Below are 23548 nucleotides of genomic sequence, written 5' to 3'. Positions count from 1 at the left end.
AAGGCTTTCCACAAGGTTTAGGAGTGTGCATGGGAATGTTTGACCATTCTTCTAGAAGCGCATTTGTGAGATCAGGCACTAATGTTGGACGAGAAGGCCTGGCTCGCAGTCTCGGCTCTAATTCATCCCAAAGGTGTTCTAACGGGTTGAGGTCAGGACTCTGTGCAGACCAGTCAAGTTCCTCCACACAAAACTCGCTCATCCATGCAGTCATGTTAAAAAATAGGAAGGGGCCACCCCCAAACTGCTCCCATAACGTTGGGAGCATGAAATTGTCCAAAATGTCTTGGTATGCTAAAGCATTAAGAGTTCCTTTCGCTAGAACTAAGGGGGCCAAGCCCAACCCTTAAAAAACAGCCCCACACCATAATTCCCCCTCCACCAAACTTTACATTTGGCAAAATGCAGTCAGGCAAATACCGTTTTCCTGGCTACCGCCAAACCCAGACTCGTCCATCGGATAGCCAGAGAAGCGTGATTCGTCACTCCAGAGAACACTCCAGATTCCATTTTTTTTTTGATTTATTTGAAATGAAAGCATATAATTGTACTGAAGCCATACATTCTGCAAGAGAATCAGTGATAAAATGAAGAGGAAAAAATATTTTGATACAGAAATGTACAAAAAGCAGTTTTCACAGAAGGAATCCAACCCGGACATGCAAAGACATGCAACATACCAAAGCAATAATTCTGTGCACAAAGAGAAAAAAAAAAATGGACAAAGGATTGTAAATTAATCAGATATGCTACATTTTTCTTAACACATTTAGCAAAATGTAACAATTACAGGAGTTCTTGCGAAAATTAAAATATTACATGGCGATGGATGGGGACAAAATCACATTATATCATAAACCCATATTGACACACTATATACAAAAAGGTCAAATAAATATGGCAGGAAATAAATACTACCGTCACACTTGCTTTAAAGATAACAACGCTACATTGATGAGAGTGTAACTCACACCTTTCCAACCCACTCACCTCTGAGATCACATTCACACCTACAGCTCTCATGCATTTCACACACTCACGCATAAAGAATAGACATCCGTCTCACTCTGAAGAAAGGAAAGATCAGACAGAAACAACATTGTCTTCATACAGCACAGTGGTAGATATATATTTATGGCCAATCTGACAGTTCCCTGCCAGTCTATGCATATGAAATCTCCAGCTATTATGATCAAAGTATTTAGATAAATAACTGCAGTCAAAAGAGAAGTTAAATATATTCATATATCTGTTTTACTTGAGGTTTCTAGAGAGTTTAAAAGAGGCTACACAGCAGCTGAATGACACATGACCACAAAACATGTCTTGCAATGCATTTTCCAACATGCGATCACTGAATTTTTCATGCAAATAATGGAGAGGCCCTCTTTTCTGGTTAGCTGACCAGGAGGATCGTTACATTAAAAAGCAGGAAAGCTTTGATTATTGAAGAACTTGAAGATTCAGAATTGGATTCCAGTCATTTTAGCCAAGAAACACTCAACAATAATGAGCCTTTTTCTCCAATAGGGGGCGGCAAAGCCTCAACTTACTGTAAAATCGGATCGGGAAAGGTTTGCATTGCACAATATCAACTCAACTTGTACTTTTTAAATGCATGGATGATGCAACCCACCGCAAGTGGAGTATATCTGCAAGCTGATGCGATTCAAGTAAGATGTTTCAGAATTTGAGAAGAAAATGCAAATTTATATTTAGTCTGAATATCTCTGTTCTGTCGTTTGCTACAGAGGCCAATCGTTTGCTAATATCATAACTTTCAAGCATTGCTGAGACATTAGTTTTCATTTACAAGTGTCTGTGAATGTGAGAAGGCACATTTTTTTTAAAGAGCCCACATCGCTTCAGGGGGAATTACGAAATCTAAATATCATTTACAACTGGTTAGTATTTTAGAAAGCTACTATACATTCCCATTACTTAGAAGACTGATGTATCTTTTAAAATTGTCATGTGGCAGTTTGGTTCAATGCAGCCAGCTGTTGGCAGATGGGAAAGAACATGGAGTGTAAAGTTGAGGCAAAGCACACAGCAAACCCACAGTCTAGTTCATGCACAAAGTCACTACCATTACCAATGATGGGATGTGCCAGGGGCCACAAGCCCAGGGGGCCACAATACACTACATACGAACTGGCTAATAGCTCTACTTCTGTACATGCTACATATCTTCACCCGCTCTCTTAAAATCTGCTAGACCCTGAAACTCACTCATGACCCCTGACCTCTGACAGTGGCCAGTTTTTTATCCTTCTTTCCTTTATCTCCATGATAAAAGTCACCCTTCAGGTGACATTGTGGTCGTGAGCTCTGTTTAATACTCTCTTCCAAACCCGGACCCTCTACCCTTTCACATTTTCAAACGAACATGTTCCCTCCATCCTTCGTGTCCCTCTTTCTCAAACACTAGGCATGATTCATGCCTTCAAAACATCCCAAGAGTGAGAAGCACATCTAGATGGAAGCTGCCAGGTATTGAGGTTGTTGTTCATGCAGGAAGCCTGGGTTCAATCTTGAGAGATAAGTCATACAGTGTGTCCTCATCCATAATCAAAGTCTTATCCATAAGATACTGTGTGACCTGGACACGAAAAAAGTACATTACATAAAAAAGGTTAGAGTATAGATTACAAATTAGAGTAGAATCAGATTACATAAGTAACTATATAAAGAAAATGACACATACTGCACACAAAAGTTTCAAGCATTTAATAAAAAACACTAAAAAAGAACATAATGTGATGGTTCATCTGGAGTCACATAAGCTCATAATTATTTCATATCATATTTTAAAGCACACAATATCATACGCACAAAAAGCAAAATAAAAAAAAAGTTCAGCAACTTTGCAAACCCCTGGAAAAACTTCTAAAGTTTGGGGATGGTAAGATTGTTTATTGTTTTTGAAAGAAGTCGCTTATTTTCACCAAGACTGGATTTATTTGATCAAAAATACAGTAAAACAGCAATAACTAATATATTTTAAAATGTAAATTATTCCTGTGAAATTTTCAGCATCATTACTCCAGTCATCAGTGCCACATGATCCATATGAAGTCATTTTAATATGCTGATTTGGTAAGTAAAAAACATTTCTTGTTATTATCAATTTTGAAAACAATTTTGCTGCTTATTGTTTTTGCGGAAACTGTGATAAATATTTTTTCAGATTTCTTTGATGGATAGAAATTTCAAATGGACAAAATTAATTTGAAATTAAAACATTTTTGAAACATCATAAATGTCTGTTACTATTCCTGAATAAAAGTATTAATTTCTTTTTCATTTCTTTTTTTTTTAATCTTACCCAAATGTTTGCACGGTAATGTATACTTATTTAAATAAATAAGTAAATACCATCATATGTAATTGAAATTATTAATAATAAAAAGCTGAGGTTTAAATACAACTGCAAAATATGTCATCAACTAGCCTATATATGTATAATTTAAGCATTGATTGCTATAAATTGCATCTGCAAATAATAGTCATCGAATGTCTATGAATGGTATAAGCAGTACAGACAACACACTGTCTGCATGCCTGAGATCAATCAAATGATCATTAGTAATGTTACTGAAGCTACAGGAATAGATAGAGGTGTCAGGACTTGATCTGAATATGAATTATTTGTCTAACCTTTGGTTGGTGCTCAATTCTGTAAGGAGTTTGCTGGAACTGTCGGATCTCTCGTATGATATGAGATATCTGCAGACAGAGTGTAATGATCTATCAGTCTACCCACAGTATCTCAAAGATAATTGGCACAAATATTAATTAATCCCAAAGGAAATGATGCAGGATACAATATAATTTCTTACCATTCTCATCTTTGAGAAGTTAACCAGACCTTCCTCCGTGAAGTTTGGGGTTCCCTCTTCAATAAATGCGAGGTCTGTCAAGTACATACCCAGATATGGAACACAAGGTGGATTACAGCTGCAGAAAGACAGAAATGAGGTGACATACAAGTCATAAGTAATCAAACGATGTAGGAGAGTTAGCAGCAAGAGCTCACTTTTTTAGAGTTTCCCTCAGGTTTTTAAACCTTCCCTCAGATGACACAGTCTTTTGAAGTTTGTCCATTAGTGCTTTAGTCTGTTTGAAAAGACACAACAGTGGTGAATAATTGACCACACTGATATAATCTACTACACGAAACGTTACAGTGCAGTGCATCTCTCACCTGTTTGCAGACTTTAGCCCATGTCTTCTTAAGCCTGTAGATGGCACTCCGATTCAGGGCAGATGTGATCTCCAAGACACCATTAAAATTGTTGAGACAACGGCAAATGTCAGCCACTGCTACCCATTTTTCAATAGAGCTGGCTCTAGAGCCAACATCTGTGTGGGTCATGATCTGGGAGGCCACGAGATTACTCATCTACATAGAGAGAGAGAGAGAGAGACATTTTTTATCATTGGAGGGATGCCCGGGGCTAGTTGTCACACCTTTTTACTCCAGTGAATATTTAATAGAGTTTTAATAGATTTCTGTATAGACATATACTTTACCTTAAAGTATTGGCTACAAAAAACATTTGCACCATAATTGGAAAGAATATACATTTCAATGAACACATGCTGTGACAACATGGCCCAATACTGTATATTTGCCATGTTACACAGCCTATTTGTAGGAAAACAATGTAACATAAAAGTACCATTGTTGTGGCAAACTAATACTGCAATCAGAAAACTGTATACATGCATAACATTTAAAACTTGTGTGAAACATGCCTCAATAAAAATGCAACATGACTTGGATATTTAAGAAAAAAAAATTTGTGAAATTACCCATTCTTTAATATAGGATTTATTTTTTCATAAATATCAGCTCAAAACATGATGAATGGATGAAATCCAATATTGGAATTTTTCCAAATGATAAATACAGAATCACAAAAAATATTTGGCAACACTTTAACTTAAAGCCTTTATGTATAATGCATTACAAAGGTATTCAAAATATTATTATAATACATTAAGTAATTGTAACTAAAGTTAAAATGCATTATAATATTTGCAGATATTATGTTACATCTGAAATGGGTTGTGTTTTAAGGCACTGCACTTTCTAAAGGTGTAACAGTAAATAGATAAGAATTATAATGCATTATAACTGTGGATACAATTATTCATGAAGACATACAAAGGTGCATTATAAGGCATAATTAAAGCATTAAAATACTTTTATCATGCATTATATATATTTTAAGTAAAGTGTTACCAAATATTCAAATGTGGGAGATTTGAACTAGGTGTTTATAAGTAAAATACAAGACCATTATTAGAGAAAACTAATTATACTTTTGACTCTATACCTAACTGAGACACAGCACACTTCTACATGTGACAACTTGACCCGGTATCTCCTATAACAAGCTAAGATGGCCTATAGATATTTCCATATACACTCACATCATTGAAGTGCTGACTTGTCTTCATGATGTATGGAGTTCTCTCATTCTTGTCTGTCTTCATCCATCCTTGGCCCAGGAACTCCCTACAGCAAGAGCACAGTCAGTGTATTCTGATAGATGTTACACCATGAACACAGGAGCTTTTTTGAGGCCCATAATGAAAATATTCAGTAAAGCTGACATAGATTTGTTCATGCATTTTTTGAGGTCTGCATCTCCGTGTACGGTGTTGAAGCTCTACTCACTCGTAGGGAATGCTCCTGAAGACGATGTGATCGAGAAGAGTGATTTGTTCAGCTATCTCCATTGCTGACAGAGATTCGAAACACTCAGCCTTTGGGCATTCAGCCTGGATGAGATGAACAGACACATAAAAAGTTATTAACTGTGAAAAATGGCATGGTAATTGTTCAATAACTCTTTCAGGTATTATAAATACTGCATATCTAGAAAGTATATGAAAAACGAAAAATCCAAAAGAAAAAAAATCCTTATTTTATACCTCAAGTCTTTCTTTCTTCGATTGGACAAAAAAAAATCCATGTCATGCTGCTCTTTTCCATACAGTGAAAGTGAACGTCATGCTTCAAAAGGAAAATAAAAAGCCATATGATAGATATGTGTGAGGAACAGACTGGATATATTAAGGGAAAATCTTGTTTGATAGATGTGGTCATCATTCACTTTCATTGCAAAGAAAAGAGCATGAATAAACATTCTTTAAAACACCACCTGTAGTGTTACATAGAGGAAAGTCATATAGGTTTCAAAAATTTTGGGGTGAACTGTCCCTTTAACAATGTAAACATTTGTTTCCGGAGAGAACTTTATTTATAATACACAATAACAATCATAATGGCAAAGTGCAAAATACCATGCTGATGCTGATTTTATGGCTAGAAATTACACATATATGAACTTCTTGAAAATCTATAATCTTGAAAATCTATAATCAAACTGCCAATTAGCGATGAGTGACTGTTGGTTATGTTTGCACAGACCGTTTTCAATTAACACAGTAGGTGAGGATTTCAGAAGCAAGATAAGGGTGTATATGTCCAGACAATGTGTTATTAAAAATGTCCTCATGCGCGCACACACACACACACACACACACACACACACACACACACACACACACACACACACACACACACACACACACACACACACACGCTGTGTCTGTAATTAGTGAGCCCAGTATGGTGCTGCCAGTAGCACATTATATCATACAGTCGTGTGTGTGTGTGTGTGTGTGTGTGTGTGTGTGTGTGTGTGTGTGTGTGTGTGTGTGTGTGTGTGTGTGTGTGTGTATGTGTGTGTGTGTGTGTGTGTGTGTGTGTGTGTGTGTGTGTGTGTGTGTGTGTGTGTGTGTGTGTGTGTGTGTGTATTTTTCCGCCTTCAGCCTATAAACAATAGTGCATAAGAAACATTAAAATCAACTAATGTAGCTCACTCAATTCCTTTTACAACACAGAGTGCTGCATAAAATGTTTGTTAAATGTAAAATATAAGCAGAGGAATAAGTGGAACTGACTGCATAATAAAGTACATCTGAACACAGTGCAGATGCCTCTTGTACAATATTAATAAACATCAGTCTCATCACATGAATATTAGCTATTTTTCCTAAACTGCCAATGACATGCTTATCCAACCAGAGAAACCCCTCCAAAACCATGCCTCTAAAATCGAAACTCAGCAGATATCACTAGCAGGGCTTTGAAATGTAACCGCATGATCATTTACAACAATACATGGAGATTTCAGAAAGGAAATACCACTGAAATGTATTTTTCGAGGGTGTTTTTGTGTGTAGAGTTTGCATGTGGCGGACAGCAACAGTCTCGCTGTTTGAAGTTGTAATTAGAGTCCTGCTGCTCAGAGATTTGCAGTTTGAACGTGTAATTCACTGATGCTGCCTCATGATGATGATGCCAAACTCAGAGATCTAAACCTATTTATCTATCTATCTATCTATCTATCTATCTATCTATCTATCTATCTATCTATCTATCTATCTATCGATCTATCTATCTATCTATCTATCTATCTATCTATCTATCTATCTATCTATCTATCTATCTATCTATCTATCTATCTATATATCTATCTATCTATCTATCTATCTATCTATCTATCTATCTATCTATCTATCTATCTATCTACTGGATCATAAATCCAAATACCCATCCATCCATCCATCCATATTTATTCTCAGCTGTAATTTAAAGTCTTTTGGCTGTTTAGAAGCTGATTTGACTTGATAAGCCCCACATTCAACACAGGAAAGAAAACTGCACTTCTGAAGTAATTTCAGTGGGTCTATACACATGTAAAAAGACTATAACATTCTCACCATCTGAAGAATGTCTTCAATCTTCAATTGAGCATCGTCCTGGTCATCTTGAGAAAGGGCACTGAGGGGAAAAAAGCCAATTTCGTCCACAATCAGCTTTCATGTTTCCCTTCAAAACAAAATCTCGAAAAAGATCTACATTTATATTAAAGACACTCCTGTCCGGAGTGACTTTCCAAAAGTGCTTTGGTTTTCATGTGTGAGAGGCTGTGCTTATGTAACCTGCCTTAGTATGTTTGCTGTGGCTTTCCTTTCCTGGGGAAGAAGGTCGGGGTCTCTCAACACCTCCTCTAGCAGGCAGATAACACCCATCTTCAGCTCTCCATTCATTTCAAAGTCCTGAAACCCACCACACACATAATATCACGTTCTACAAACACGTGAGACGACTAATGGGTTGACATCCTCAGTCAGATGACTGAAATGAACTACTGAGTGAATCTTAACTAATTTCCCTGAAATGTCAAGGTCTTTTTTTCACACTTTGCAGTGTACACAGAATATGCATTGGACTCATCTGCATTAATATCGTTAATCAATATGTTTCTTGTTTTCCAGTAGAAACATCTAAATTTTGCAAGCAAAACTGTTTTCAAAGAGCAAATCATGAATTAAAATTTTAACTTTATTGAAAATATAGTGAGGGGTATACTTAATGGGCAAACATAAGAATGTTTTTTTTTTTTTTTTACTGGAAAACAAGCACAAAATGCAGATTAATAAAATCAGGCTGTTGTATGCAGTGTGTGATTCATGAAAGTGCTTAAAATGGCACACTTTCTATTAGAGCTTACCAGAAGCTGTACTACAGTACCTCAGCTCTACAGTTTCCCAGTGCACTAATCGACAGCTAACCCAGTCTTTCTTCTGTCTCTCTGTGCCTGCAAGCAATGCAGGTGGGTGGTAATAATCTCTTGTGTCACAGTTAAAGCATTCTTCACTTCTTGCTTCATAAAGACCCGCATCTATTAAACAGTCGATGTTCTTTGCAGTTTTCCCTATTCACTTTAGGTTTATTGCTGAAATAATTTGGCCATAGGGGCCAAAGCTTTTGGCTAATTTGATCTGTCCTTGTTTGTACCATCTGTGTTTAGAGCACTTTAGTCTGCCAGTTTTTGAGCTTACTAATAATCCTGATCCTGACAAGAAAACGTCTCGGTTACGTATGTAACCCTCGTTCCCTGAGTACAGGGAACGGAGACGTGTCGTCGGGGGAGTTCCCTGACGAATTGGGATCACACTAGGGAGACCAATTGCCTTAGAGTGAATTAAAACGAGCCAATGAAAATTGGCATGCAAGATTTGCATTCCGCGACCCACCTACCAGCGCAGGTATAAAAGGCGGAAGTAAACATTGCGCAATGCTTTTCGCTGAGGAGCCGAACGGTGTCCAGTCCTCCGCGAAGGTACAGCAACATGGCGAAGCGACGACACGTCTCCGTTCCCTGTACTCAGGGAGTTCCCTGACGTGTCGTCGGGGGAGTTCCCTGATGAATTGGGATACCTAATAAAACGCCATGGTGCTGGCCCCTTCCAGCACCTGGCAAGCTACCCTGCAGTAGTTTCTTGATATAAGTTGCGGGAGCTAGCATGGGAAACACACTGCTGTTCCGCAAGACCCGCACAGTGGATATTGGATAACACTGGGAAAGCGTTCCCTCAAGAGAGGAGGGAACGCCGCGGAAGCCCCAGCCTGACTGAGGAAGGACAGGAATACACATATGTACTAGCCCGAAGGATTAGTGAAACATATGGCAGTCCCTGAGGTAGTCCCAATCCAAGGGAAGTGGGAGCGTACCCAACAGGGACGACGAACGAGTCCGTCAAGGGGAAGACACGGCTGAACTGCACGTGGCATCATGGGTCACAATAGAAACCACTGGAGCACCCAGTCTACTAGCAACTCCTTACTAGAGGTAGCAGACCTGGTGCCGGGCGGTCCGCCACGCCCAGCACGAAGGGTTAAGGAGGAACTCACGAGGCTCACCGACATAGGGCGCCAACGGAGCAAGGAACGCACGTATCCACTGCGAGGCGGAGTGGCGTAGCAAGCCGACACAACCTATTCCCTCGACCCACTGGCTGGAGCCAAAACTCGGGAGGAAACAGGTTCCACACGAAGGCTATAGAACCTAGCGAACGTGTTCGGTGTCGCCCAGCCCGCAGCTCTACCGATGTCTGTCAGCGAGGCGCCTTGAGCCAAAGCCCAGGAAGCGGCAACACCTCTAGTGGATTGAGCGCGCAACCTGGGAGGACAAGGCTCACCCAGAGACTCATATGCTCGGGTGATAGCATCCACTAACCAGTGGGCTAACCTCTACTTGGAGACGGCCTTCCCCTTCTGCTGGCCTCCGTAACAGACAAAAAGCTGATCTGAGGTTCTGAAGCTTTGCATTCTGTCAATATAAACACGCAGGGCACGGGCGGGACAGAGAAAAGGCAGGGCTGGGTCTGCCACCTCCTGGGGCAGCGCTGCAGGTTCACTACCTGGTCCACGAAGGGAGTGGTAGGAACCTTGGGCACATATCCGAGCCGGGGTCTCACCCGGCCCGAACTCTAGGCACGATTCATCGACCGAAAAAGCCTGCAGATCCCCGACCCTCTTGAAGGAGGCCAATGCTAACAGGAGCGCTGTCTTAATGGACAGGATATTAAGCGCTACTGCCAGCAAAAGCTAAATCGGGGGACTTTGAAGAGCTCTAAGTACCAGAGCTAGGTCCCAAGAGGGTACAGAGTGCAAAACACAAGGTGGATGTAACTTACTGGCACCCTTAAGGAATCTGATGACCAGGTCGTGCTTCCCCAGGGACTTACCTTCCAGGGACCAGACATGGAGTTTCCAGAGGTCTGGACGCGGGAGCCATAGAGTGCCCCGTCTCTGAGAAAGAAGGTCCTTCCTCAGAGGAATCGGCCAAGGGGCTGTCGCGAGGAGCATGAGTTCCGTGAACCAGGTCCTGGTGGGCCAACACGTCGCCACTAGAAGGACCTGCTACTCGTCCTCCCTGACCTTGCACAGAGTCTGTGCAAGAAGGCTCACTGGGGGAAACGCATACTTGCGCAGGACCCGGGGCCGGCTGTGAGCCAGGGCGTCCGTGCCGAGGGTTCCCTCGGTCAGGGAGTAAAACCACTGGCAATGGGTTGTGTCTGGAGACGCAAACAGATCTACCTGTGCGGCTCCGAAGACACTCCAAATCAGCTGGACCGCCTGGGGATGGAGTCGCCATTCTCCTGGCAGGGGAGGCAATCGCGAGAGCTCGTCTGCCACACGGTTGAGCTCCCCTGGAATGTGAACGGCACGAAGCGACCTCAGATGCTTCTGACTCCATAGGAGGAGGTGGGAGGCGAGTCGCGACATGCGACGGGAGCGTAGACCACCTAAATGGTTTATATACGCAATGGTCGCAGTGCTGTCCGTACGGACCAGTACGTGCCTGTGTCTGAGAAACCCCTTGAGGCGACGCAGGGCTAGACGTACTGCTTGCAACTCTAGGCAGTTGATGTGCCAATGCAGTTGAGGCCCCGTCCACAGACTCCTGATTCCTCGTATGCTGGTCTCTGCGCCTCCGGGCCCAGCTGCAGACCACTGCTATCTGCAAGCTGGGGAGAGGGGAACGGGAGTGGTGCAGTTCGGGGGCGGCACGCACTACCATTCTGACCCTCTCGGACGGAGGAAACTGGTCTTATTATACTGCCAGTCTCGACCGTGAGGGGTAACGAGGGACGAGGCCCGGGGGCATCGAGTCCTGGTTTCCCCTCACCCAGCGAGAGACGAGAGTGACAAGGCCGTAGCCCTCACTGCCATCTGAGCGCTGGGGCCCGTGAACGACTCAGAGGAAGTGGACTGCTCAAACTTTGGGTACCGCTGATGCAGCGGCGGAACAGAAACGAAATTCTCCACCCAGCCCTCCCCCGGGGGAAGGAGTGGTGATGACACGCACTCCCAAAGAGCAGATCGTCACATACTCTGGGTCGCTCCTCTCAGAGTTGTTTCCCTTCCCTTTGCTGGGGAAAAACAAACTCCGAGCGGGCTGGTTTTGAGGTGCTTCTGGACCACCAGTGTGGACATCGTCTAACCGAAGGCCAGTGCTGTGACTAATCACTGTCAGTCACTAAGCACAGCACAACCCCGAGTTAGAACTACGCACGTGCAGTGGTAGTGAGAGAGGAAAAACTTCTGCAGATTTAGGCATGTTTGGCTTGCCATATTGGCACCAAAATGCTTCCATACTGCCAAAATTCTTCATCTGAGAGCCCATCCCACCCCATCCCAGGCCCATCCGAAAGCCTCGACGGCACACGGCACGCTGGGCGGCTCAAGCCCTTACGAGAAAGGGGAGACGAGCAGCGTGCAGACGTGGTCATGCACTCCTGAGTGCTCACACACTGATTAGGCATGTGAAACAACGAACGTGGCCGTCAAATAAGGACAGGAAACGATCGCATCCAGAAACACACGAGTGAAACGTCATCCTGAAAAGGACGCGATCTTCACTCGTGTTGCTCTTTCAGGAAGAAAGTACTCTCTCTATCGTGCTGAAGCACACAGGGACCCAACGTGGCAACACAGCGGGGAAACTGCAAGCCTGCTGTGCGCACTCTACCGTTTACCAGCTGTGAAAACAGCTTTTGAATTAACAGCATATAGACGCAGCCGGCAGACAGGAACCGCACAGTCGCTGAAACGCCATCTCACCAACACAGAGAGATCCCCTCCCGAAACAGCAGACTCGTAGCCGTAAGAAAAATACAATCTTAAAGCTCACACACTCAGAGAGGACACAATTGGTCGGCTCCGAAGCTAAAAGCATTGCGCAATGTTTACTTCCGCCTTTTATACCTGCGCTGGTAGGCGGGTCGCGGAATGCAAATCTTGCATGCCAATTTTCATTGGCTCGTTTTAATTCACTCGAAGGCAATTGGTGTCCCTAGCGTGATCCCAATTCGTCAGGGAACTCCCCCGACGACACGTCGGAGTTCCCAGGACGAAAGGGAATTGTAAATACTACTCCTTTGCAAAGGAATAGTTATCCAAAATAGCATAGGTGACATGATTTAAACAAACCAATTAATTACTACATAATATTCTCTGCAGCCTTTCAAATGCAAATGCATAAACCACTTGAGTGTTTGTGCTCTGTTGTTCTCAGAGTATGAGTACTCTCATGTTCGATATGCTAGTTAGCATAATGGGCAACTTTGCTTATTCCTATTATGCAGCACATTTTCATGCCCCCGTTGTACAGTACATGTTTTTTACATACTGGATAAAATATTAAAATTATCCTTTTTACTCTCCTAAGATATATTTGCCAGATATACTTCTTCCTGAAACCAGAAATATTAAGATATTAATATCAATTTAGCTATTTCTGATAATTCTGTGAGGTTTACTGCTAGTGGATTATTTTTGACTGGCAAACCTGTTACCATGTTACAAAAAACATCTTAACCACTCTAAGCTGGAACGACCTGGCTTTTCCAGTAGAGACCCTAAGTAGATTGACTAAATATTAATCTGAATTCAAAAAGTAGTAGTACTAGAATCTGCACAACTTGTCAGTTAGTTTCTGTTTTGAAGATGAACCATTTTGCCTCGGCAATTAACTGTATTAAAATAAGTTTAATTTGAAGTACTAATATTGCTTAAAGTAAAATTGAAATAAATATAAATGAAAGATAAATAGAAATATTACTAAATTATAATAAAATGTGAGCTAAAATGAAAATAAAGTGAATAAAAAAGAGAATATATAAATATATGTGTGTGTATGTCTCTTATGTTCACCATAATATATATGAAGACTTCAGATGCAAAAGCCTCTAAGCCTGTCTAAAGCTTTTGTTTAATATTAACATTTTTATCAGGCTCCTATGTATAGTTTTCTACCCAAGTACCAGCATTTCTGAATGGGCTGAGGCTGGGATTTAGTGAGTTTGAAGTGAAAGTATTTGATAAACGTATGTGCGAATAGCATTCACTCAATATTAGTATCTCATTTTTGATCTCATTATCTCATCGGAGGTCTTCATATATATATATATATATATATATATATATATATATATATATATATATATATATATATATATATATAATATAACATGTTCATATATGTGACTCTTATGCTCACCAAGACTGCATTTATTTAATCAAAAATACTGTAAAAGCAGTATTATTGTGAAATATTATCACAAGAAATATTTTCCCTTCTAATATATTTTTACATTTAATTTATTCCAGTGATGACAAAGCTGAATTTTCAGCATCATTACTCCAGTCTTCAGTGTCACATGATCCTTCAGAAATCATTCAAATGTCTTCACTGTTACATTTGAACAATTTACTGCATCCTTTATGAATAAAAGTGTTCATGTTTATCTCTTTTTTTTTATCTTACCACAGATGTTTGTGAATGGTATCACTGTTTGTTATGCAGCAAAAACTGTTTTCAACAATGATTATAATAAGAAATATTTTACAATATTAATGTTTTTACTGTAGTTTTAAATAAATGCAGCCTTGGTGAGCAGAAGAGACTTCTTTCAAACACACACACACACACACACACACACACACGCACACGCATGCACGCATGCATGCATATACAAGTGTAAAATAATAATAAAAGAAATAATATTAATGTGTATATAAAATAACAATGTATACCACGGTAGTACTTTGAAGTACATTTGAGCTACTCCTTCAGCTACCCGCTAAATTTTTCACCTCTCTCTCTAGACAACCAGCATTTGTAAACATTTCTCCTCTCATGTTTCTCTCACCCGTGCTTTCACCTGTGCAACCATAAAGGTCACTCCTAACAAGCTCTCTCTTTGTGACTTTGTCTGACTGTTCTTAGCATAAACTGACAAAGGGTTAAAACAGATCAATGTAATTAGCCCACACTTTGCCTTCACTCAAACTAAGCGAGGTAAAAGCTGAAAAAAGGTGCTTATTTCAGAAGGCCATTATGAGAAACTCTTTCCACTGCAGCACGTAATTATGTTGGCTGTGTGTGAGGTGCTGTGACTGTGTTTTGTTCTGAAGTTGTCAATATTAATGTTATAATATCGTATGCTTTGACTCATAAAAAAGTTGGCCAGGACTGAAATGATCTTTTATCTCTATGAGTTAATGTCATTATAACAGAGATCAATATGACAATTACCTGGCTTTAATAGCGAGCCAAGCACAGCTGAAAAAACTGAATCAATAAAGATACAAAAATACAACTGTATTACACCCATTAACCCGTAGTACTTTTTCACATTGCATTGAGGGAGTGAGGTCATACAGAGCATGGTAGATTTGAGTTCATTTTTATGTCAAAATACTTTTTACTATTCCAACTGGATGTGCAGATCCAAAGTCATTCGTATTTCCCTGAAAACTGTAACACTGTGGCTTTTAGGTTTTTCAAAACATTGCTCTGTGTGCTCTTTGTGCATGCCAAGCTTCCCGACAAAGCAACATCAAGGGCTAGTTCACACAAAATGCATTTTTTGGCGTTTAACACTAAAACGGCCATGATGGTCATTTTGACCGTTTTGAATTTTATATCTGCAATAACTTTGTTGAAAAAAATAAATAAATCCTATTATAATTAAATTTAATTTAAAATGTTTTTCATATAAATTACACATTAGGCAAAAAAACAACTGAACATATTTACCTATACGGTCATATTGACCGCACTGAATTTCTCGGTATTTTTTTGTTACATTTCCCACGATTGACCATTGCCTCTCTCACTGTCAACAGAAAGGTCAGTAGCGGTCCTGAGTGTTTGCATATATGGTAATTTCTACAAACAAAAAATAAATTATATTAAGATCACCACAGTACTCTATTGATGTAAATAATTAACATACAATTAGTAATATAAGCTAGTGTTTTTTATGTTTCTGTAGCCTACACTTCCTTCTTTGTTCTTTGTTTTGTTTTAGATCAGCTCGTTTTCAGCTTTTTCTATTAGCCTATTTTCTCTATTAAAATATTTTTTTTTATAATTAAATAAGATACTTTTAGTTAGTTATCTTGTTCTGAGTTATTTTGAATGGATATGGATATATAGCCTATCTGTTGTGAATACGCAATAATTACGGTAGGCTACTAATTATATTATTTATAAATGTATAATTAAACTTGTTTAAATGTACAGTTTGGTGTTGTTTTGTTTTTAAAAGATATCCTAATTCAATAAATGCATTAATCTCTCAATTGGGTATTTATCATTAAAGATATAGAGTTTGGAATCTAGCTGTCAAAATGATCCCTTTTGGCAGTTCTAGTAGTTATGGAAGTGTTGTTGTATCGCCAAGTATTTAGAATATTATTATTTAGAAAGATGTGAGATGGTTAAAGATGTCTCTAAGTTTGGAGCGGGACTATCTGTCAGTCCAACTAATGGAATAGACGGGAAAAAGTAAAAAAAATCAATATTCTTCTAATCCATTTGGTTGGATGCTACTGGCACAGAAATTGCACATTTCACCTTTAATAGTCTCTCTTTGAAGAAATGCGTTTTGATCCAGTAGTTGCTGTGTTAATTAAGGTTTGGTACTGTTTATGTAAGGTAATTGCTTTCCCTTCTGAAAATAACATGGAAATTGTGAAGAGGTGTTACGCTTCCTCTACCCAGTAAAACATGAGGCCTGGGGGTTAACCATGTGTTCATAGCCAGAGCTTGGACACAAATGTAAAAGTACCTGTGATAAAATATCAGTCAAGAAGCAGGGAGGGAGAAAAAGACACAAATGAGGTTGACAACTTCTGTTTAAGGTACGTAATGACATGCAATGATGCAGGTGACTGAAACAGTCTGTAAAGCTAAAGCTGAAGGACAGACCTGTGAGTGTTTGGAGACCCAATGGCGCAGGACGTTCAGAACTCTGTTGGTAGCCGCACGACGTATAATGAACTCCTTGTCACAAGTCCGCTCAGAATTATTAAAAACTGTAAAGGAATATACACACTGTAAGGGTAATACAGACCTTTAATATACAGGCTCTTATTTCAGATTGTAAAACGTCTGTATATATGGATTACATACTGTATGATCAAGAAGAGTATATTTGAAAAAGGTGAAACAATTAAGGCGTTTTAATACATTATATATATATACACACAGTCATTTGCCTTACTATCAAATTTACTTCTTTCTAAAAAGTACTGTACTGTATAAAAAATTCCGAATTCCCAAATGCCATTACTGCCACTAAACAATGCCAAATTGCAGTGCTGGAAATCTGGAAACCACAAAGTGGCATAAAACACAGTATTAGGGTTAGTTCACCCAAAAAAGAAAGATTCTGTCATTGATTACTCACTTGAGGACTTGAGGAAGCTCAAACATGTTGTGTAACACATGAGAATGAACCTCAATGGTTCTTGTGGAAGCTCAAACGTGCTACGTAACATGAGAATGAACCTCATTTGTTCTTGTGGAAGCTCAAACGTGCTGCATAACACGAGAATGAACTTCATTGGTTCTTGTGGAAGCTCAAACTTGCTGAGTAACATGAGAATGAACCTCATTGGTTCTTGAGAAAGCTGAAACGTGCTGCGTAACATGAGAATGAACCTCATTGGTTCTCGAGAAAGCTGAAACGTGCTGCATAACACATGAGAATGAACCTCACTGGTTCTTGAGGAAGCTCAAACGTGCTGCGTAAAATGAGAATGAACCTCATTGGTTCTCGCACATCAAGCGAACATACTTGAGCTTCTGTTCACCACAACTAATGTGTGAGTTGATGCATGTTTATGTGAATAGAAGCCTAAAATCAATCTGATCATTATATAAAGTGATCGTGTCTCTTCAGAAAATTTGGACTAAACCACTAAATTCATATGGATTAGTTTTACGATCTTTTTATAAACATTTTGAAGCGTCAAAGTGGTAGTTGCATAGCTGCCAAAGGAGAGACAGAAAGGTCACAGATTTCATCAAAAAGATCCTCATTTGTGTTCCAAAGATGAACTAAAGACTTACGGGTTTGGAACGACAAGAGGGTGAGTAATTAATGACAGAATTTAAATTTTTGGGTGAACTAACCCTTTAATAAAATTCTTTCTGATGGTATTTAGTAGGATGAGAGAATGTTAGTTTATGCAAGTAAGATGATTAGGGCTTTTTAAAGTTTATTCTAAGTAAATTATTCTTAATTCAACATGTAGCTCTTCAGTCTGCCTTTAGTTAGCCTTCCCGTTCTGATGTTGAAAATTGTTTTGTCATTGAGTGCTGATAATGGAGGGTTATAGATCTGCAGAAACTTCAACAGCTGTGTGTAAAGTGAATTTCAATAGCACATGAAGCTTTGCACATCTCTTGGGTTCTGTGAGTGGTGCAGTGTACCTGGAGGGCTGCTGTGTCCAGCTGCTGCTGTGGCAATAGCAAATGCAGAGGCTGGAGAAACAGAGCAGCGTGAGTTCTCAGCTGACTGGACTAGAACAAAAAAATATGGAGAGATTAAGATTGAATGATTGGTGACTACTTTTAGATAAAATACTTAATCTCCCCCAAAGTGTGACGGCACCTTTAAAAGATCAAGTCACCTAAAAATTCTTTCATCTCTAAAGTAGCTTTCCTGTAGCTCAAACAGTAGAGCGTTGGCGCGTACAATGCCATGGGTTTGATTCCCAGGGAAAGCAAGAACTGATTAGAATGTAAATGTGTACCTTGAAATGCAATTTAAGTTGCTTTGAATAAAAGCGTAATCCTGTGCCAAATGCATAAATGTTAAGTTGTTCCAAACCAACAAAGAATCTATACAAAGGTTTTGTGTGTTTAATAGACCAATAGGTTAGACCTCAAAAACCTCAAACATCATTCTCTGGTGTCTCTAACTAAATGAACGCCATGATGTCAAAACTACACATAATAGTTATATCTAGTGGGGCATTTCGGTGATTAATTACATCATTTTCAGTACATTCATCACACAAAAGCTATAGGATGGCTTGAGGAAACTTGGAATATAGTGCACACATTGTATGGATTACTCTTATCATTATTTTTCATTCTTTGGAGCTTGATAGCCCCTGGTCACTATGCACTTCTTGTCTAGAAAAGACTTATGTGAATATTATCTTAAAAAATAATGTATGTGTGTGTGCTCCATGGGAAAAGGTAAATAACATACAGGTTTGGAATGATATTATGGCTAGCAAATAATGACAGAATGTTTATTTTTGAGTGAACTGACCCTTGAGTTTTTCAGGGGACGTGTAGTACAGTATGTACATAAAACCATAATTATCTCATATCCAGTCATTCTGCTAATCCAGTGGTGATACTTCAAAATAAACAATGTTTTTTTGCCCTTTAGTAACCATATTCAATCAGCAACTGCAGTGAACATATGGAAATAGCTTTTCATGGAAACTAAGAGAGCAGACATAGCTACAAACCATATATTTTATATAAATATGACAGAATCTTGATTTGAATGCTTATGTTGAGCAAAATAAGATGAAAAAAAAGATACCCAAATACAAACATCCTGGATGCAACAACATCTGTGCCACTCAGAACCAATTAAGTGCAGGTGGAATGTGTTACATATAATTTATCATTATACACTCACTTAAAGGATTATTAGGAACACCTGTTCAATTTCTCATTAATGCAATTATCTAATCAACCAATCACATGGCAGTTGCTTCAATGCATTTAGGGCGAAAATGCCTTGTTGATGCTAGAGGTCAGAGGAGAATGGGCCGACTGATTCAAGCTGATAGAAGAGCAACGTTGACTGAAATAACCACTCGTTACAACCGAGGTATGCAGCAAAGCATTTGTGAAGCAACAACACACACAACCTTGAGGCGGATGGGCTTCAACAGCAGAAGACCCAACCGGGTACCACTCATCTCCACTACAAATAGGAAAAAGAGGCTACAATTTGCAAGAGTTCACCAAAATTGAACAGTTGAAGATTGGAAAAATGTTGCCTGGTCTGATGAGTCTCGATTTCTGTTGAGACATTCAGATGGTAGAGTCAGAATTTGGCGTAAACAGAATGAGAACATGGATCCATCATCCCTTGTTACCACTGTGCAGGCTGTTGGTGATGGTGTGGGGGATGTTTTCTTGGCACACTTTAGGCCCCTTAGTGCCAATTGGGCATCGTTTAAATGCCACGGCCTACCTGAGCATTGTTTCTGACCATGTCCATACCTTTATGGCCACCATGTACCCATCCTCTGATGGCTACTTCCAGCAGGATAATGCACCATGTCACAAAGCTTGAACGATTTCAAATTGGTTTCTGTCCACTGTACTAAAATGGCCCCCACAGTCACCAGATCTCAACCCAATAGAGCATCTTTGGGATGTGGTGGAACGGGAGCTTCGTGCCCTGGATGTGCATCCCACAAATCTCCATCAAGTGCAAGATGCTATCCTATCAATATGGGCCAACATTTCTAAACCACCTTGTTGAATCAATGGCACGTAGAATTAAGGCAGTACTGAAGGCGAAAGGGGGTCAAACACAGTATTAGTATGGTGTTCCTAATAATCTCCTCTCCCGACTCTCCCATATATGGCTTTATTTAATGTCATCCAAGCACAATATTTGACTGTTTCAGATCTAAGACTGTGACTGTGGCCATATAGTAAGAGAATAGACTTTATTGAGGAATGCACTGAGCAAGCTTCCCTTAAGGAACCATCAGGAATGCTGGTTGCACTCTCCACTAAAATGCAAAGTGAACAATTTATAAAAACTGACCTAAGACCAGCATAAAGTGAATGCATACCATGCATGTATATGTCACTCAATGCATGCAAAAGGACTAATGGGAAAAGAGCGAGCAAGATTGGAATTATTGTTACATTCACAGATGTATCTATTTTTCCTTCAGAAAGTCTTAACTTACTACTGTGTTTGACTCTGCAGCTGGTCTCAAAAGAGAGCCAAACAGAAACAGACATGCGCACTCTTACCTCCTGGCTGTCTGTAGCGGAGGTGGCGTGGAGTGGAGGGTGAACGGCATGGAGAGATTTCTCCTGGTTCACTGCCCTGGGGCGACTCTGGAATAAATTTGTCCAAAGACACTGACTCCAGCACAGCTGAGGGGAAAGTCAGAGTTTTTATTAAAATGGATGATACAACCCCTGATTCTTCAAAAATGAATGGTTTTAGGGTAACAGCTCTACAAGCAACAGAGCAGGGGGCAGGGAACAGCAAAAAAAAAAAAAAAACTAGGGCCAGAGTGTTCACTGTAAAAAAATTAATTTAAAAAATTGCTGCCTTAAAAAGTAATTTCAACTTAAATTGCATTAAACTGACTTTAAAAAAACAAGTTGAACCTTGTATAACTAATTTAAAAAAGTAGAAAATTGCTTAAGTTATTTTAATCAGTTAAAGCAATGTAAAATTGCTGTAAATGTAATGTAAAAATGTAAAATGCAGTTAAAGTTATAACGTATTGATCATATGATTTTTTTACAGTGTTGCTACGCAGTTGCTAGGGTGATATGGGAAGTTGTGAGGTGGTTAAGGTAAAAAAAAAAAACCCTAGGCAGGGATACTGTAGTTAACTAAAAGTAACTTTTCATTTAGTTTAGCTTGAGGTACTAAAATAACTAAAACTGAAATAATAATAAATAAAAATAATATCTAGTTTTATTCATTTTTATTTCAGTTTTAGTTTAATAAAAAAAATACAATAATTCAAACTATTTATAAAAACTATAATAGTATTTCAGTTTAGATGATAATCTGGGCAATAGATACGACTGGGGACATATGTATATGAAAAATATTATTTTGCCTGGTTTATCCTTTGACAGACTAAAAAAAAAATAGGATACTTCACCCAAAATTTAAAATTCTGCCATCATTTACTCACCCTCAAGTTGGTAAAAACCTGGATGAATTTCTTCAAGATAAAAAGAAGATATTTTGAAGAATAATCAAACTATTGACTTATGTTTTGTTGTTTCATACTATGGAAGTGAATGGGGTCCATCAACTCTTTGGTTAACAATGATGACAGGATTTTCAATTTTGGGTCTGGTCACATTGTAATATGTGGCTTGTCTAATGCAGTGTTAAAGCTTACTATTAGTGCCAATAGTTTACAATAAGACTGACCTCATAATATGTTGGATTTTATAGCAGAAAGAGGAAGAAACAATACAAGAAAATCTCTTTAAACTAGCAAACACAAGAAGCAAAATACCAGTGTAGTAACGCACATCAGAAATCCTAACCGAAGTCACTCAAAGATGTGCATTTCCTAAACAAATATCAATCCTTTGAATGTTTCTGAATAAAGTGCTTTATCATTTGGTTGAGGTTTCAAACATTTTCTGCTTTTAGTTCCGAGCTGCCTGGATGCCAGTATAATAGAGGGCCATAACCACAAGCATTATGGGTGTTTCGTTAAATATCTTAAGTCCTCTGTTTTGCATTAAAGAGGGACTCAATACAAGCATGTTTGCACTTTATATGCGCATAGATTTTATGTGGAGACAGGAGAATGCTGTTAAGACTAATAGCCTATAAAAAGAAAATAACACATTAGTTTGGCCTTTAAGTTATAATGGTTTTCAATGTAATTTGGAGCATCTACAGAAATTTTACCTACAATATTCACTCTGCCAGCTACTTCTAGATGAAATTATGCTTTTAAAAAGGCAAAAGTCGGCTAATGAAGGTCATGTTCACTAACATCCACGTTCCTATCCAGCTAGTGTCTTGACCTACTTCCAGCATCCAACACTGCTCTATTCCAAAACATATTGGCGCTTTTCCACTACACAGTACCGGCTCGGCTCGACTCGACTCGACTCGCCTTTGTTTGGTTTTCCACTGTGTAAAAGTTGTACCTGTACCTGCTATCGGGTACTTTTTTTCGTACCACCTCCGGCGAGGTTCTAAGCGAGCTAAGGCGATACTAAAATGTGACGTGAAAACAATGCCGACTGCTGATTGGTCAGAGAGAATCGTCACTATTCACTGCGTCATCATTGCACGCGCCAGATGGAGTATCCAGAATAACCCCGCCTTTTTTAAATAGTTTAGCCAGAGATAGTTACTAAACTTACTACTATTATTATGGCAACTCGGAAGAATACGCCGTGGTCAAACGAGGAGGTGCAGACATTCCTTTGTTTGGTTGCCGAAGAGAGGATCCAGCGAGAGCTTGATGGGGCAACGAGGAACGAAAGTCATCGCTATGACGACCGGGTACTATTTGTGGCGATACTTTCTGCAATGGAAAACGGAACGAAAAGCGAGCCGAGTCGAGGCGAGCCAAGGCGAGTCGAGCTGGTACTGGTAATGGAAAAGCGCCTTGTACAGTGAGCCTACAGAGGTACCATAGGCATGATCCCAAGGTGAAGGCTTTTAAAATAAAAAATCTTACTTATGCTGGCTCACAGGACAGGCCTACCTTGTTTTGGCCATACTGTAAGGCGGCATCACATGATGGGGTGGAGGGGGGGGGGGGGGGGGGGTTGTGGCTAGTTGGGCTTAAGCCCCAAATGTTATATATCTCCCGGAATCTAGAGCTCGCGAGCTCCAAACCGTGTAGCGCGCGCACAACCGATAACCAAAATATATAGCCGTGAAATGACTTATTGCAGGTTGGGATGTCTGTGTCCTCCTTTTTGGTGTTATGGAAATGGCCACCCTAGGAGTATACCCCTGGACCCCCCTGGTTTGGGCTAAGCCCTGAATGTTTACATCGTCTGGCTCTGCCCCTGTGTGGGGCCACTCACTAGGTTTT

The 23548-nt window shown here is 39.6% G+C and overlaps 1 protein-coding gene across 8 annotated transcripts in view; it reads right to left on the bottom strand.

The window, feature by feature from the left end:
- Window positions 1-492: 492 nt before the first annotated feature.
- rasgrf2b (Ras protein-specific guanine nucleotide-releasing factor 2b) overlaps window positions 493-23548 on the bottom strand; it is an 84526-nt gene continuing 61470 nt past the window's right edge. For 3 of the 8 annotated variants that reach the window (XM_077231695.1, XM_077231701.1, XM_077231698.1), the window contains 12 exons: window positions 20757-20882; window positions 18162-18251; window positions 16653-16759; window positions 8030-8142; window positions 7804-7864; window positions 5690-5793; window positions 5443-5527; window positions 4208-4405; window positions 4040-4119; window positions 3843-3960; window positions 3661-3729; window positions 493-2602 (listed from right to left, as the gene is read on the bottom strand). In XM_077231695.1, the coding sequence (XP_077087810.1) occupies window positions 2510-2602; window positions 3661-3729; window positions 3843-3960; window positions 4040-4119; window positions 4208-4405; window positions 5443-5527; window positions 5690-5793; window positions 7804-7864; window positions 8030-8142; window positions 16653-16759; window positions 18162-18251; window positions 20757-20882 (1244 nt within the window). In that variant the 3' untranslated portion in view covers window positions 493-2509. The remainder of the gene's footprint in view (window positions 2603-3660; window positions 3730-3842; window positions 3961-4039; window positions 4120-4207; window positions 4406-5442; window positions 5528-5689; window positions 5794-7803; window positions 7865-8029; window positions 8143-16652; window positions 16760-18161; window positions 18252-20756; window positions 20883-23548) is intronic. The other 5 variants (XM_077231696.1, XM_077231697.1, XM_077231699.1 and 2 more) reach the window with 5 other exon arrangements.

Source organism: Siphateles boraxobius, unplaced genomic scaffold (assembly GCF_051911475.1).
Source record: "Siphateles boraxobius isolate OS27281-9 unplaced genomic scaffold, OSU_SipBor_1 16, whole genome shotgun sequence".
NCBI lineage: Eukaryota > Metazoa > Chordata > Actinopteri > Cypriniformes > Leuciscidae > Siphateles > Siphateles boraxobius.
The sequence above is the reverse complement of the archived record's forward strand: the minus strand, read 5'-3'. Positions and strand labels throughout refer to the sequence as shown.